At 41.9% G+C, this 18,142-nt stretch overlaps 1 protein-coding gene across 1 annotated transcript in view; it reads left to right on the top strand.

Annotated features, from left to right (window-relative positions):
- Negr1 (neuronal growth regulator 1) overlaps nucleotides 1–17,564 on the top strand; it is a 661,063-nt gene extending 643,499 nt beyond the window's left edge. The window contains exon 7 of the mRNA XM_050149512.1: nucleotides 13,995–17,564. Within this exon, the coding sequence (XP_050005469.1) occupies nucleotides 13,995–14,119 (125 nt within the window). The 3' untranslated portion in view covers nucleotides 14,120–17,564. The remainder of the gene's footprint in view (nucleotides 1–13,994) is intronic.
- The last annotated feature ends 578 nt before the right edge of the window (nucleotides 17,565–18,142 follow it).

The raw sequence follows: 18,142 nt of genomic DNA, 5'->3' as shown, positions 1-18,142 counted from the left end.
AGAATTGCTCAGAATTGGCATTCCTTCTGAGAGCCAAGAGCTACAGTGTACTGTGTGGTAATGAGGTCTCGTGTAGCCCAGGCTGACCTGGAACGTGCTATGTAGCTGGAGATGCCCTTTCTGCGGTCACTCCAGAGGTGCATCTGTCTCACGTCATGCCCAGGGCTCACAGTTTGATCAGATCATTGTTCCACAGGCCGGGCTGCGCCTGCCTGTGGGCCCACCGTCCTGCTCACTGTGGCTGCTGTCAGGATCCAGTTCTATGTGATTATGGGTCTAGGGTCTTGGTTTTCCTGTAATTGCTGACGTCTAAGCTGACTTTGCGAAAGGGGGAGGGATCAGCTTCCTCACATAGGCGTCTCTGAGAATGGACCATTCCTCCTTAGGTAGCTGGAGCTAGAGACTAAAAGTCAAAGCACTGTCAGAGAGATAGGGGACCAGGTCCATTCCTAAAGAATGCCCCTGACCCAGAGTCCCACTTATCAGCATCTGAGAATTCCTCACTAGGATCAGATCCTTTTACAAACTTTATATGTAAAGATGGATACAAATGCTGTCCTCAGTCACAGCAACTTAAAGGTGTCAGTGACCTCTTTGTGGGGGTAGAAATTTGAGGTTCACCGTACTTCAGTATTTTGTTCTTCTTAATTATTTTATATTTAAAATTTTCTATATAAGCCTATTTTGGCAAATAAGAAAGAGAAGGAAAAGGAAGAAGAGAAAAAAAAGAAAAGAAGAGGAGGAGGATGAAGAAGTGGCGAGGAGAGTGGTGTGTCCGTAAAGTCAGAACCAGCATAACTTGTTTCGCAGGCCCTGATTTAAAGTGTGGTAACTGTGATGTGACAGCCATCTCACCCCTGTACTAAACACAGATAATTTGTCTCCCCAGGAATAAAATACAAAAAAGCCTAGTTTTCCCAGCGTTTCTCTCTCACCCCCTAGAAAATGAACACAGTCTCTCCTCCATAGTGGAGCGACTGAGAAGCAACATCCTCAAATAAACTGGCACCAAAGAAGTGAAAATTTGCTATTCTTCCGTGAAGTTTGTAGCTTTGTTTTTATCTTTAAAATAGCCGGATACCTTTCAAATAGTTTTATTTTCATGGTTCAGTGATGAAGATATAAAAGCAGGTTATACTATGGCCAGAATTCTCCTCTAAACCTCTAATGTCCATCCATGTACAATTTAATAGAGTGTGCTCTTTTCCAGGGCTTTCAAAGACATCACACTTAGTAGGCTCACACAGCTTAGTAACCTACCTAGTAATGGGTAGGAACTTAGAAGGCCCAGCATGAAAAGTTGTAATTACAGGGATAAAAAAAAAATTGGTGTGCTTGTTTCTGATGGAGTTTTCAATCATGGACCTCCTGTCGCCCAACTTCCCAAGGCAATCTTTCTGTACTCACCTTTTCTTCTCATCTTCTCAGACTTTCAGCAGCAAAACCCTTCTCCGGCACCTTCACACTGCCTTCCACTTCAGGGTCAGTGACAGCAATGCAGAGAGGCCTCTCCTGAGCAAGGCCCTCAGTTGCTGGGGTAAAACTCGACCTGTGATGTGCTTGCTATAAGAAACTTTGTACTTGATATTAGAGCCTTCCCTTAGCATTTCTGGCAGAAAGAACCTAGGGAATAAAAGACAAAAGCAAAAAAGAAAAGAGAAGGAAGAAGGAATTGCTCTATACAAATCTCAAGAAAAATAGCTAAAACTATAATGACCAATTGAGGGATATTGAACTCGTCAGTTTATGAATCTCATCAAAGACTCTGAACCCTGTCAATCTGATGGGAGTGGTACACAGATAAGTCAGGTTGGTAACAATTGACATTGATGCCATTTTTTTATACATCATGCACAGGACAACAAACTATGCCGAAGAGATGCGGGAACTGGAATTTGTTTCCAGTGTTAAATTAAAATTTTAAAAAAATTAGTCTGCATAAGCAGGAACAGGACCTGATGAAAAGCTCCATTTGTACTGTCTCTTTGGAAGCAGACAGGTGCCATGATGCTTAAACATGGCAAGAGATGTACAGCCACCCTGTTTCTAGGAGACGATTCAAAGACTGACTTAAACACCATAGACAACAAATAGCTTAATATCAAAGGGAATTTCAAGACGATTGTTAAGAAATTTCCAGGGTGTCTTATACTCTTCTTAGATCCTGTATCTGTGGAGCGGGTGGAAATGTATCCTTCTTACATCTGTTATCTTTGATGGGGGCAGGATTAAAGCAATGATTGCTAACATTTAACATCTTTTCCCTTCCTGGTGAAGGGGGAAAAAAAGTCTAATTTCATGATTTAAAAGAGTTAACTCAAATGCAAAGACGTAATCCGAACCTTTTTATAACGACTTTTTTTCAGAGAATATCCCAAAATATTTTCTTCTTTTTAAGTCTTGCAACTAAACCTAACAGGGGACTTTGGAAATACCTTTCAACATGGATGATTTCAAATGCTCCCTCTAAAGAGGAGGTTAGTTAGAGTGAGTGGGGAAAGAAGAGCGTATTAGAACATGAGCACACAGAGTTTAAACTTGGTGCTGGCTTCAGGAGGCTTGCACTCAGGCACTCCTTACAGGTGGCTGTGCTGAGAGGTGGAAAATGCAGCAATTAAGCCAAACTGACACACCCATGTTCTCCTCCCAAGAACAGGACATTCCCCTAATCCTTTCCCATTCTTCCTTTTCTCCCATCATGACCTCCATTGTGAATAATAAGACAAAGTTTCCCCTTCACTCGAAAACAACAAACATGAAACACAGCCGCATCTCCTGTGGGCTGTGCACACCATGCTGACTTTGGGGATCAGGTCTTGTTGGGGCTTCAGAGACAGATGCATCAGACAGTCAGGACAGTGCCCCTGACCTACTCCAATACGAAGACAGTTCTTCCTGACAATCGAGAACTGGACAAGTCTAACAGGATGGCTCTTCAGCTGTTGCTTTTACCTGACCAAGAAAGACGTGTCCCTGGCTTCCTGTGTTTAAGATGCTGAAAGGTCCAAGCTGAATTCAGCGGGAAGAGATAAATATATAGAACAAACTCATTTTATATTTTATTTATAGTTTAAAATCCCTAAAGACACATTTGATGGATAATTTACAAGATGAAAATTACTTTGATCATATTAGATTTAGAGATACTTTAACATTTATTTACTAGCATTTAATATTAAAAACAATAAGCGTGGTGAAAGGCAAAAATAAGATGCTAAATAAGTTAGTATGGGCCGTGCAGTAGACCGGGAAGGATGTCACACCCAAGTCCAAACAGACACTGATGGCCTTTCCACTTCAGGACTCGTGATAGCTTTGACAGGACCTGAGTCTAGAATGTGTTTTACTTGTTAGATTTCTGGTTTAGTTGTACTTTGACAAAGGATAGATTCAAAGTTTATCTCCACTCTGGAATTCTGGTAACACATGACTTGGCTTAAATGACTTCTTTTCTTCTAGTGAAGAGTGTTTTATTCCAGCAATGTTCAAGCTCCTTAAAGCCAAGAAAGAATTTGGCCTGTCTCTATACATTCAACAGCAGGCACAGAGCCAGGCTCAGAGTGCACCAGTAAGCACCCAGTAAACACATAGTGTGATCACAGTTATCAAAAGCAGCCATTTTTTAATGGAAGATTTTTCTGGTATAAGTCTAAAAGCCCAATTTCCAAGCTTTAGGCTTAAAGGCACACATTTAGGTGAATGATAACTGAACAAACCCTAAAGTAGAGGCAGCTCTCAATGAAACAAACCCATAAAAGATCATGGATTTTCTTAATGGTCTGTGACTAAAGAATCATAGGTACAAAGCTCAAGGCAGGCACCAGGAAGACCTGATGTCAGACATGTAGGCAAACACCTTCTAAATAGTGCTGGAAACCACCAAGTTTGAATATCCACAAAGAAAGCTCGGAGTTCTGGCATCTCAGTACAGAAGCTTACAAAGGCAGGCCCTTTTATTGTTACTAAATCCTGACCATCATCCATGGAAACCACGAGCTACACATAAGCTCTGTTTGCTGTCGACACACAGAAACCAGCTGCAGTCCACAGTGTGAGACCCTCCTGCTGCGGGCCTTGAAAAAGGTGGATCTTCTCTTCTTTTCATCTCTGCCCCTTCTTTGGATGAGAATTGCCTAACTTGACTCCCGCATATGCTTCCAAGTTCCCTCCCTAACCACTGTATTTCCTGCCTTACAAGTCGCATGGCTGTAGGCAGAAGGAGCCTTGAAGCACCAGCATTTGAAGGTTGTGGGAAAGGAGCATTTTATGGTTGAAGTCATAAAAAGTATAAGAACCATGAGTGCCTTTAAATATTTAAGAAATACAGCAAGAGACAGGATTTTTCATTATTCAATGTTGCTGGGGTAGCAGGAACCAAAGAGATGCAGCGTAAAACAGCGGGTGGCGTTCTTGGGATAAGTCTATGAGGAAAAATAAGATTTAATTAAAATTTTAAGACTCTGTCATTATGATTGAGAGCATGTGCCCACCAAGGGCATTGTTAATGTAGACCTCATAAAAACGAGGTTGCTCTGAAGATTGTCGTTAGTCAATGAGACTGTTGTCAGATAATTGTTTATTTCAATTGATTGAGTTACACAAAATTAGTTTACTCTATCCCTACTGTGTGTGGTGCGCCATGCATTGGGCAGGATACGAAGGTGCAACAGACAGTGTTTATCATGGATCGTTTTCCTATTTGTCATGCAAGAGCACTGTCTTCATCTAAGGATCCCTGTTCTAGTTTCATTTTGTTGCTGTGCTTCTGACTAAAGACAATTTAGGAGAGGGAAAGATTTGTTTGGTTTATACTTCCAGGTCATAGTTCATAATGGAGGAAAGTCAGGACAGGACCTCAAGGAGACTGAAGCAGAAACTGTGGAGGATAGTGCTGGCTGGCTCCCACACAGGCTCACACGCTACTTGCTGGCTCCCACGCAGGCTCCCACGCTACCCTCTGGCTCACACACAGTCTCACACGCTACCCTCTGGCTCCCATGCAGGCTCACACACTGTTGGTTTCTTATATATCATCTCAGGACCACCTGCACAGCGGATGGTGTGGCTCACAGTGGCCTGGACCTTCCTGCTTCAATTAATGATCAAGACATTGTCCCAAAGATGCGCTCTAGAGAAAATATGGTCTGGTCAGTCCCTTGCTGAGTCTCCCTTCTCAGTGACTGTGTAGAGCTGACAGTTGGAGTTTACTCCAACATACCCCAAGATGAACAACTCTTGAAGAATTTTAAGTCACACAGGCGGGAAACTAGACTCAGGGAAATGAAGAAGAAATATAAAGCCATTCCAGGACTGTGTTGCTAGACTGGTTCTTCTGGTTCTTTTTTTTCTTTTTTTTTTTTTTTCTTTTTTTTTTTTCAAGACAGGGTTTCTCCGTGTAGCTTTGGAGCCTGTCCTGGAACTAGCTCTTGTAGACCAGGCTGGCCTCGAACTCACAGAGATCCGCCTGCCTCTGCCTCCCGAGTGCTGGGATTAAAGGCGTGCACCACCATCACCGGGCTAGACTGGTTCTTGCTGTGGTAAACAGGCTCCACTCTTCCTGGAGCCTCTGAAGAACCACGTGACTTGACTTCAAACGCCTGCTCCACGTACCACACACAGCTGGTTGACATGGCAACAACTAAAGCACTCAGTCAATGAGATTGAGGCGAGATGCAAATGGTAACAGCAGACATACAGAGAACAGTTACATTTTTCACCCATACTCACTGTCAACGCCACCAGGAAAGATAAAAAGAAAGGAAAGCAAGGTATAAACTTTACTCTGAGGGACAGCCAGAGAGAAAACCATGAGAGTTGCAACCAGGATGCAAAGCTTCCAGAGAAGTCATTGAGGACCACAGGTACAAGCCTGGCCTGGGTGCCCGAGAGCAAGGCAGTCAGATAGAAGACATCTGGACAGTTCTGAAAGACATTTCTGTGTGACTGCTGTTTTCTCAAACTTCTAGACCTTTCTGTTACACAAGACTGTTTTCCAGAAAGCAGATGTCTCTCCGGGAGTCATGGGATATTTAATATTGAAATGTTGAGAGCTGCCATTAGCTAAGCACCTTGGTACTGAGTTTTCTGGTTTGACTGTCACAACACCAGTGGCCATTTCCTCCACAGTCAGACAAGAAAGCAGAGAAACAGGATATGCCTGGTCTCCACTCCTTACTCATATTCCAACGGGATCATAGACAACAGTGTTTCCAGTGTTTCTCCTGTGAGTGTTGCTGTGTGTTTTGGGTATGGCAACCATACAGACAACCAAGAAAACAGGACTTTCCTCTTTAGTGTTGATTACCTCCTAAGTCCTGAGCTCTCAACAGTGCTGTCTCCACTCTGTTGCTTGAGATCTGTGGCAAAACCACAAGATGCAAAAGTTAAGGCATCTGTTCCCTGTTATAAATGCTTGATATCACCGAGCACTTGATCAGAAGTAAATTAAATAAGGCTCTTGCTTTGCAGAAACACCGGCCTTCTCCTAAAGCAGATGCGTGGGAGTAGAAAGGGCAGGTCATGGTGCAGGGGGTGGCTGGGGCAGCAGGCTGATTCCAGTCATCATAGGATGTGACTCGTGGAACGTGCACAGAGGTGGAAACACGGAATCCACTCACCTCCATGTGACACGAACACAGAGCTGAACCCCCACCAGCCTTGTCCATATGGCTGTAGGGCTGTAGCAGGTGAACTCCTTAGATTTCTGGAACAGTCTAGCCATGTTAGCAAGTGGAAGTGGAGAGGGGTGCAGAAACTCGGCCCAGACAGAGTCTGGCTGTAATGACGTGGAGAGTGTTCTCATGTGTGTCTCCTGTAGAATGGGGTGTCGCAGAAGGGGGCCAGGCTGAAGAGGTGTATTAAAAGGTTCCAGGTGACCTCAAAGTCCCCACACACCATTTAGCCTGCAGATTCCCTATGCACCATTCAGACCTCAGGTTTCCCACACACCGTTTAGACGGTATTAGGACATTTTCAGTAACCAAAACATGCTGAAACTATTGCAGAGTCACTAGGAAAAGCAGAACATCTATCTTGTGCGTGAAGAAGGGAAGCGTTTAAATAAGTCAAAGCCACAGCTCAGGTTGTCACTTATCCTTCCAGGATTTTGACAAGCCACAAGTAACACAGAAGGTGAAGGATACATTAAAAAGGAAAATACTATCAAAATCAAACCTTACGAAGCTCTTGATCCCAGAACAGGGCATGGTTTGGATTGGAAAGTCCTACCATGAGATGTCAAGAATAAAATATAATAAAGAAGATAGGTCATCATTAAGACTCTATGTTCATATTATATTCATATATGTTCATAATATAATATAGTATATTAGACTATATAATAACCTAAATAATTTCATATCCCAAAAGCCATAAGTATATAAAGAATCTTTAAAATTCCATAAATTTGAAAAATTCTTTTCCAGTTTGAATTTTCTACCACCTCTTCCCATGAAAGCAGTGAAGACACAGCTCGGTGGCAGGATGGTCGGTGACCTTAAGAACACAGCTGGGCTTCTATTTTCATCTCTGTAAAGTCTTCTTTTGTTTGTTTTTGTTTCTCAGCAAGAATGTGACTTAAAGGCCCAAACTCAAGCCTATATATTGAAGTACTAAAGACAATTATATTGTCTTTTGTATGTGTACAATAAAGACTGCATTTCAGCCACATATATACACACTGCAAAATATGCACAGCACAGTTAGAAAAATGTTTGCAAGACAATCTGAGATGTATAAGGTTACAAAACTGGACCGTGCCAGTTTCAGAGCCACTTAGGATTATGTGAAGCAGCCTACACTGATAGACACTTCATATGTCTATTATATAGAGCTAGCATGTCCACATACATTACTTCACACCAGAGCTAGCATGTCCACATACATTACAACTTCTGGTTCTGGGGAAGCAAACAAAAACCAGCCTAAATAGAGGATGTTGTGGAGAAATTTAAACTCTTGAGATTTTATTTGCATGTCTAGAATGGATAGAATAAGCAGAACCTGTCTAAGGTTAGTTGATTGTTTTTTAATTCTCTTTATTCCAAATTAAAGGTAACAGTCTGAGAGTTCCCTGCGACTCTGAGTAGATAAAAATATTTATCTACAAATGGAAATATTTCTGAATCCGGCAATAATGCAGATTAATTTGTGTTTAAAACCACTGTGTCAGAGAGACCCTTGAGACTGGATGGTACCGCAGGAACTTTGGCAGAAGGGGATTCAGGGACAGTGATCTGAAACACAATAACATAGCCACTGCCAGAAACAAGCTGGGAGGACAATTCTGTGCTCGGGAGGAGAGGAATAGAGAGGAATGAGGTGATTTTCCCCAACCTTCTCCATGCTGTTTCAATGCAGCACACCTAATACAGACAGTCCCATAGGAATCTGGAAGTCTCCCACGGGCTTCTGTCCTGAGCACTTACTTAGTCATTGACTTTGGGGCTGTGTGGAAGGTTGCGCTGGTCCCCTTTGGAGCTAGGTCGGTAGAGCTCTTTGAAGTTACACCTCCCCGGGTTCTGGCTGTTTTCTCTGTTTTCTGATGCACTGCCCTGTGGATTCCTTCCATCAGAATCTCTGGTCACCATGAGCAGTCTAGACCCTCTTCCACCATGAGCTGAACCCTCCTTCCTTAAGACATTCTCAGGTTCTGCCATAGAGACACAAAAGTGACTAATACTGAGGCTTTCTGTAGGGAAAATTACCTGCTGACCATGAGGACACTTTGAAAACAAAAATATAAAGCATTGGGAGCTTCTCCTATGACCCAAGGTCCCTAGTATAAGAAAAATATACCAACCCAAACTTGTCAACCCAATTCCTTCTACACAGGAGGAGAATGTTGGGAATCAGTGGCCATGTATCTCTTTCTTGCATTACCTTGTTAGACACCACAAGAACCCTCTGTGGTAAATTAGGACTTGTAAATTAGGCTATACTCTGCCAGACTCAGAGTTGTTTACAAAGTGGTACATGGTATGTGAGTCTTTGCATGCCCAAGAGCAGAATGTGGTATATAATGATGTTGTGTTGGATGAAACCCGTCCTGGAAATGCGGGCATTTTTAGCTCCACCACACAGCCACTATACTACAATGGTAGAATTCCCTACCACCAATGTCCAGAATGCTGTAGGAATTCCTACTGCCAGTAGCCTTTAAGTTACATACCTACTTGGGCGTGGCCTCTTATTCTATTTATGCCGATGTAAAGCACACGTCCAGCCTCTTTTCTGGCTGTGGAATTCGGTTGCTGTTCTCCGTCCCAGCAGAGGATTGTGACTTGTGAGTCTACCCCTAAATAAATATTATTCTCAATTCTGGGCTAGTATGGGATTTCTTTTAAGCCTTCTTCTTCACTAGAAGGTCCCAGAGGTTCCACGGTGCAAGACGTACATTGTTGGTTTAGGAGGTCAAGGTGCCACAACTATCAGGTGAAATGTGAGAAGCCTCGTTTAGCTGGTCGTGTGGTGCGCAGCTGTAATCACAACCTCCAGCTACCCTTGCACCCACCAGTGGCGTAAGGTGGGAACATGGGTTAGGACAGGAGAATGATATCTTCTGAGTAAGTGCTACACTGTGTGGTGAGGCAGAGTCATGCTCTCAGGGTGACGTACCCGATGGAGTCTGGTTTTCCTGTGTCTAGTGGATGCTCTACTTTGGGTCCCCATTCATCATTCTCCTTTGTATGAGACCTAACTGGGTGTAAATCATTCGGTTCCTAAGGTGTAACTTCCTCCGGAATATTTAAGTGGAGGCCAGTTTTGTCTTGCAGAAGCAGAATTCATGTGACTTAAGTAATCCTAAGGTTGCCACATGAATCTTAAACATCTACTCAAAGCTGGCTCCGTAAGTTAAGAAAATTGCCTGGGCGAGTAAATTAGTATTCAACCAAAACTAAATATTTTTCACTTACATCTGCTCTTTTCTAGTAGTAAAAACTGTAGCAATACAAGAGAAAAACCACTAAGGCTGAAAATAAAACAAAGTAGCTAAAGTGATTGTTTATGACCATTTGAGTCAGATATGCTGTAGAGTGAGCTAGAACCTAGGACCACAGCAAAGGAAAGACACCAAGTTCACACACCATGCAAGCTGGACACTTCTCTCCCTGCCTGAGAGTGGCCATACTAGGGTGGCTCTCTGAAAACCCCATGTGCTGGAATCTATAGCAAAGTGTTCTAGAGCAGAATGTGCCCCACCTGCAGTGTGGGGAGGTGAGCCAGGCTAATAGGCATGTTTTAAAATAAAATCCAAAGAACCCAAGAAAACAAACTCAAAGAGTTGCTAATTTTTGTACGAAAGAATAAAGAGGATTTTTTTAACGGCGTTTTAACACATGTAGGGTAGCAATGAAGTGCAATGTTCCTGCTCTGTGTCAGGGTATGAGCTGAGCGGAAAGTCTGATGGAGACAGGAGGCAGCATTTGGTATTTCATGATGAGAAGGGCATAAAGGTGCAGGCTTAATGCTGCAGCCTGTGCACACGGCAAGAGGTGATAAGACAGCCCATGTCTTCAGAAAAAAAAGGCTTGAGTGACAGGCACTCAGTGTGTGTCTGAGCCAGATGTAACCAGAGAAAAGAGGCCTACGGTCCTTATCCTGGACTATAGCTTTGACTTAGACCTAGTAAGGCCCTGTCTGTTTACCATCAAGAAAAAAATCGGAAGAAAGATGTGGAAGTAAAGGAGGTGGAGAAAGAGGAAAGCTTTGGCTTCCCCCAGGAGAATTCCCACTGGGAGTCATGAAGATTTTTACATCAAAGTATCCTTGAACTCTTTCTTCCTGCAGCAAATCTGCCAATCCTAGTCATAAAATCATGATTTTTAACAGATGGCCCCTCACATGGCTGCTCACATAATAAGAGTCCTTTACACAACCCAGCTCAGCCTCTGATCATTTGGCCTCTCTCTTAGTAAGCTTCAGCATCCTTCGTTAAACCAGAAGCACCCTAGGTGACAGAATTCAGGTCAGTGCCAACCATCTGTGACCCACTCACTGTCTTTTGCAGTGAAATTTTTATGACGTGCAGGTCTCCTCTTGTGTGATTGGCTAGGTGGTTTGCTTGGAGAGGAGTCTAACCTGCACAGGTCTATGTAAGACTAAGCCTGAGTGTCCCCTCGAATGCATCTCGTATGCCTCTGCACTCATTATTAATAAAATTAGGTATGTTCTATGCAGACGTATTAAGATTAATGAGCGACGGCAGTAAGCTTGATTTTTTTATATTTGTGTGTGTATGCAGAGTGTGTGTGTGTGTATGCAGAGTGTGTGTGTGTGTGCACTCACATTCTACATAAGAAGTGTGGAGGTCAGAAGACAATTTACAGGAGTCTGTTCCCTCCTTCTGCCATGTGGGTCTCAGAGTCTGAACTTGGGTCATCAGCCTTGGCAGCGAGAACTTTTACCCTCTGAGCCACCTCACTAGTGCCAGAACAAGCACTGATTCTTGAAGGAGAGAATTTAGTCTACATATCTTTGTCTGCATGTTGCTTTTGTGTGCATCAATCCTAGCATGAGAGAGAGGGAAAGAGATGTGGGGCTTGATCTAAGGCGACATTTGAGATTTGAATGGCAACATCATCATGAACAGTTAGGAATGATGCCTCAAAGTCCTTGGCTAACTGCCCTCCATTTTTGCCTTGTTGGTTGTAGCTATTCTGCAGACAAGGAGACAGCCAGCCTCTGTTTTATTCTAGAGAGAAACATGCTATTTCATTCACGAGTAAAGTAAAAAGTGCATTGCTATGTGCCATGAAGGGTATGTAAAAGAATGTTGTTTTAATTGTAAACTAGTTGATTTGATTTAAAAATGCATGTCATGTTTAAGGAAAAAAAAGGTGATGTAAGCTAAACAAGAAATGGGGCATTAGGAAGAAAGATGGCATCGCAGATACTAAAATAGGGATGTACATAAGAGTTCACAGAACTAACTAATCCCAGGGCCGTGGCTATAGCAATTTACCATTATATCCCAGACACTTAATATTTTCTTTGGTGCAACTAAAACATACTGAATTAATGAAGGGAAGAACATCCAGTTATGATCTTGGACACAAACGCATATCCTGCTTCTGAAGAGAGCAAACATTGTAAGGTCAAAGGACACATTGAAACCGCACATTGAGCATTTCTTGGGCATCTGTTATGTGCCCAGATTCTTTTGAGCAATAGAAACATAAATGAAATATGAATAATACTAGAAATAAATATACAAGCATATATTTTCAATGAAGAATGATAGTGGGCCCGTAGAGGATTGTATGTGATGCTGCACAGAAAGGCTGGTCAAAAGTTAGACAAGAACACTTTGATATGCAAGTTAACAGACAGACCTTCTGGGCGTCATTCACACTCTGCAATCCTTTCTTAATATGTAATGACAACAAAAACCTCACAAGTAAGCTAACAATTAAGTACTGATACTTTAAGATTCTCTTCTAGATCTTCATCAAGAGAAAATAAGGATTTCCATGACTTTTATGTTAGCTATCTTAAGTATCACACACAGAAAAGCTCTGTTAGCACCACACTTGGGTTCCTCCTCTTTTCATTAAAAACACCTGCTTGGAATAGATGTGATTAACTCAGTAGCTGCTTTGGCCTCATGTTCTCTGCTTACACTTCCAGCACTCGGTCCCTAAGAACCAACAGTCTCCACATTGCCCTCCCCCTGTGGGAGCCAGTGTCTCCCTCAGCCACTATAATTTCTTAGAAGTATAAGAACATAATTGTTCCCATTCCATGGCAACCTGGACCTTTATGAAGATTTCATTCAAACTGTGCTGCTGGTGATCCAAACTCAGAGCCATGGAGACTGCTCCTGGGGTTGAGATGTAGACTTAGGGATGAAGTGTAGACAATCTTTATTACAGAATTCAACTTCAACAAGAACGTAGGACTTGTAATGCAGCATTCATTATCAGGAGGCAGTTAGAAGCAAGCTGGCAGACACATTCTCCTATTATATGGTGATGAACAAGAATTAGTCCCAAGCCAGTCCGAGCACTCGTGAAGCCGTTTCAAGAAGAGCATGATCCACACAGCCAACAACAATGTCCTTCCTGAGAGCTGCAGTGGACCTGCTTGGCGGACAACAGTTATGCCCTAAGCCTGGTGGCTCTTCGGGGCTTGTGTGTCACGCTGTGCTTTCCACCCATTTCTAATGTGTGCATTCTGCTGTGCTGAGCATCGTCATCATGAGCTCTATCACCTTGCCTGGAGCTGCATTTCCAAACCCACCTCCTTCAGGCCTTGAACTTCATGGCCCAGCAAGACTTACCTATGTCGAGACTCCAGCTTCTTGCCACAGTCTCTTTCTTCATAGTGTTAGGATGTTACTTACTGCGTCCAAAGAGCAGCTCCCTTTGATAAAACTTTTAAAAAGCAACTCTTACATTAGAAAGCACAGGCAGCTTCATAGGATACTTCAAAGTCTATCAGTAGACTCTGCATATGCAAGCCTAATATTGCATGGGTATTGTAATAATATTTACAGTTTTTAAGTGTGTTTATGTGCACACACATGTAAAACAAAATCTTTGGAAAGGGGAATCTGTTCTGTTTGTTTGCTTGTTTTTGTTTTTCTAGCATTTAATGGTAGCATTTGGCTGATGGATGAAAGCCTCTTGAGATAAACACATAAGTGAACATTGCCCATGAATACAAATGCAGTACACGTAAGAGGAGTAAGAGTGTCAATTAGCTTTGGTTGGGTCCAACAGCGTTCTGGTCCAGTGTGATGTGCTTCATCTCCAGTTCACACCAGTATGGTGTGTTTCATCTCCAGTTCACACCACACCTCTACCAGGTGGACTATATCATTACTTTTCAGCCCTTGAGAAAGGGAACCTCAAAAGGCTAATCCAAATAGGCCCTGTGAGCCTAACCCTTTCTGCCCAGCACCACCCCCAAAACATTCACTGCTATTTGGCAATGGTCAAGAATACCAGAGGATGAGAGCTATCATTGACTGAATGTTTTCCATTCCTTTCCAGCTCCAAGCACAGCCCAGTACGGAATTACTGGGAGCGCCTGCGACCTCTTCTCCTGCTGGAGCCTTGTGTTGACACTGTCCTCGGTCATCAGTATATCCTACCTAAAGAACGCCGTCCTACAGTGAATTTAAAGACCCATGAAAGGCTTTTAAGGAGTCTCCGAGAGTGCTGATGCTGGATCCAATCTGGTGCGGTTGGCTGGACGCAGCGTGGGATACAATCGGCTGTCTGTACGAGGGTGACGCCGTCTGTGCAATCGCTGGTTGTGTAAATACTTTCATTCTCCTCTCCTTTTGATTAGACACACGACCTTGTGAAGCACTGCACATTGTCCTTTTTTAAGATGTGAAAGCTCTGAACTTACTTTTAGAGGATATTAATTGTGATTTCATGTTTGTAATCTACAACTTTTCAAAAGCGTTCAGTCGTGGTCTGCCAGGCTTCCGGCTGTAGTTTACATGACAAATATTGCAGTGAACACACGATTCTTTAAGGCCGCAATACAAGGGTTCAGTGCCCAATTTCAATAAGAGTCAACCCACATTTACAAAGATGCATTTTTTTCTTTTTTTGATAAAAAAATCAAATAATATTGCCTTCAAATCATTTCTTCAAAATATAACACATATCTAGATGTCCCTGCTCGCATGACATCCAGGTTTTGGAAATGAGCCTTGTAATATAACTCGCTGTGCTTCTCCTTCTAAGTTCAGCATGGGTGTGCCTTCACAAAATAATCCTCTCTTTGTCTCTGACAAACACATAACGTTTTCCTAAACCTTGCTATTTGGAAGCAAAAGTAAATTACACCGATAAGCTAAGCCTGAGAACTTTGCCCACAGCATCTCAGTTTTCTTGATGAAACAGCATAGTTGAAGTTGAGGCAAAACGTTAGGGCCACTGTGGGAAAGTCTGAGCCGTCAAAGGACAGCACAGCCTGTTCAAAAGACCCCTAGTAATGCAACAATCTCCTGCACCAAGGCAAGCTGATGTCCCAAGACAGCTTCTCCACATGGACCTGCGGTCCTATCACCCACTAATGTGGGGTGGTGAATGCTCAAATCAATCTGGTTCTGACATCAGTAAGTTAGGATGACAGAGACCCTAATTTTCCACCTGATTTTCTGTCATTCAGCTGATAGAAATGCATGCTCTGTTCTTTAAAATTCCAAGATGCATTTTAACACATACTGTGCATTTGGTGCAAAACAGATCAGCCCTGAAGGTTCTAATTCTTCACCAAAATCTTGGTAGTCATTTCCGTTTGAACGGATGCTAAAATTGAGGACGTAACCATGCCCCCCTGCATTCTATGAGACACATGTGAGATGTGACCAGATGGACACACCAGAAGGAGGGCATCATGGGATATGTTAGCCACTGGATGATTGTGAATATTACATTTTTTCTATTTAAAGAACAAAATTACATTTTTGGAGGAAAATGCTGTTAGTCTAACTATTATATTACAGGAATAGGCTCATGGTCTTGCTTTTTACCAAAGAAAGGCCAGAGCCTTGAAAGCCATTTTTCAGATCTGGTGAAGGTGCTAGTTTCAGCACGCCGAAGTTTCTACGGTGACCTTCTGCACACACTGACTATAGACCTACTCTCAAAACCACGTGCAAGAAATTTCACAGTGATTATTTTAGATAGTTCATGTTTTGCCCTAGAAGGATGGCTTTAAAATGGTGATTATTTTTTCTAAATAAAATTTAGACCCCAAAAGGCACCATAAATCTGTTTTAGTTAGGAAAATGAATCATAAGTGAGGGGACATAAATACACAGTCTTCCCATGAAATGGCAATAATGTGGCATTCTGCAATTAAATTTAGTAGCTGTAATAAATTTGTGTCATTTCGACTGGTATATTAAAAGTGAGTTTTGAAAAATATGGCGTTTAAATTTCTAGCTGATTTGCTACTAAAAAATGTTCTTTGTGGAATTAGTGAGCAAGCAGCAAATGCTTTCTTTGTATTGCAGCTTTAACGTAGCGCAATCCACAGTAACCTACTTCTTAAGACAGCGGTGCTACCACGGAGTGTTGGCCACCTGCACCACTGTGCAGGGAGACAGAAAGATGGAGAATGCGTATTATACAGTGACCGTTTCCCTAGAGATAAAAATGCCTCCTCTTTGTAAGGTGTGTAGGGTACATGTGAGGTAAACTGAGGTATAAAATACAGATGAACCAAATAATTAGTTCTAAGTGTCGTCATGATTCCGAATTCGTGGAGTCCGGTGTTTTCCCCATAGAGTGTGACAAAGGACAGTCATAGCTCAGTAGCTACATGTATTTGCCTTTATGTTAGAAGAGACTTTCTTGAGTGACATTTTAATAGAGGAGGCATCCACTATGTTTTTCTGTGTTACAGCGGCATAGTCCTTAGGCTCCTGGACAGAGTGAAATCATGAGTATTTATGAGTTCAGTATTGTTCAAATAAGGCTACAGTATTTGCTTTTTGTGTGGATGTATTGCATATAATGTTCAAGTAGGTGGTTTTACATTTACAGGCATCTGAAATGTCTGATTGCTCCATTTTATCAGTCCTGACTGTACAAGATTGTTGCAATTTCAGAACAGCAGTTTTACGAAGTTAATTTATCTTTTAATCTATACGGTTTTTTAGCTGTTCACTTGAACATTGTGTTTTCCACAATACCCATCTGTGGGATTCCTTTTGTTGCCCCCAAATTTTCAAAGGAAGAAGGAAAGAAAATTGCGATTGAGAAAGAAGAAGGAGGAGAAGAAGAAAAAATAGTGGGAGATAAGGAACAAAAAAGACTGAAAGAAGGGAAGAGACAGGAGGGGGAGCGAGGGAGAGCCAGATTGTTCTGATGATGATGAACCTGTTGGTCTGCCTTCTTGATTTAACTGAAGATGGCCTAATTTTTTTCCCAATGACCGTATTACAAACCTAAGTCTTGTTATGCCCCGAGATCCTGCTGATCAGAATTCGCTTAGTGATCAGTACTGCCCAGGCCAGATTACTGAGTTCTTTGTGCAGACACTGAGATTTGACAGAGAGTATTTCAAATATAAAGTCATTTTGAGGTTCATAACTTGACTGAAAAATTATCTTCTCACAATAGTTATGCAATGTCTAAAAAGTAGACTGGAGAGCAAAGAAGTACCCAGATAATTCAGGACAAAACTGCACATATATAGACAAGTACCCCAATCTGTGAAGTCTGAACACTCTGAGCAACTGAACTATCAAAATCAATCAATGATATTGGTCAAATTACTGAATAATTGTTAATTTACCCATTGTGCTTAGCTTTGTAACACAGCTGAAAGTTACCTATTTAATCTTTTCAATAAAAAAAATTGTGTTTTTTTTGAAATCCAGAAATGATTTAAAAAAGAGGTCAGGTTTCTAACTATTTATTGAAGTGTGTGGGTGTACAGTATTTCAATAGATATGAATATGGATAAATGGTATTGCCTTAAGATCCTCTGAAATGTACTTACTTTAAAGACTGGAAAACACCCTTCCTGTCTTTAGTAAAAATCCATATTTCATAATCTGATGTAAAATATGTTGTACTGTTTCCAATAGGTGAATATAAAGTCAGTTTATCAATTAAAATATGTATTTGACTCATTTTAAACTCTTTTAGTTTTAGAGAAATGAATGCATGGTAGCTCAGGCTGCTGCCCCATGGTCTCCCATCTGTCCTGCAGTGCATACCAACACGGTGTGAAAACTTGGATGCTATGGCTCTCAAGGGCTCCACAATGGATCTATTATGATTCCCTAAAGGTTTGACAATATGCATTTCATCTGTCCAAAAGGCATTTTTGGAGATATATCGTTCTATAGACTTTTTACTTGAAGTGGCACAAGTCTCTGGGTAAAGTCTGGGGATAAAATTTAACGGTCATGCAAACTGACAAGTCAAATGCCTGTAGGAGATCCCCTGGTTTCTTAAGAAACATGAGTATAAGGCAACACCCCTTAGAGCATCTAAATAAAATCTCTTTACACATCTTGCTTTCTAAACAAAACCTGGTCTATGGATACTACAATATGCAAATGAGGCCATTCCACAAGAGGGACTTAAGCCCTCTTCCCTAAGTCTGCCTATCTCTGGTCACAACAAACTAAACTGGAATGTTGGGGCTAGAAAGATGGCCGAGC

The sequence above is a fragment of the Alexandromys fortis genome, unplaced genomic scaffold (assembly GCF_014885135.2).
Source record: "Alexandromys fortis isolate MF-2015 unplaced genomic scaffold, M_Fortis_MF-2015_v1.1 scaffold_68, whole genome shotgun sequence".
Classification (NCBI taxonomy): domain Eukaryota; kingdom Metazoa; phylum Chordata; class Mammalia; order Rodentia; family Cricetidae; genus Alexandromys; species Alexandromys fortis.
Note: the sequence above shows the minus strand (reverse complement) of the source record. Positions and strands in the feature narration are given on the sequence as shown.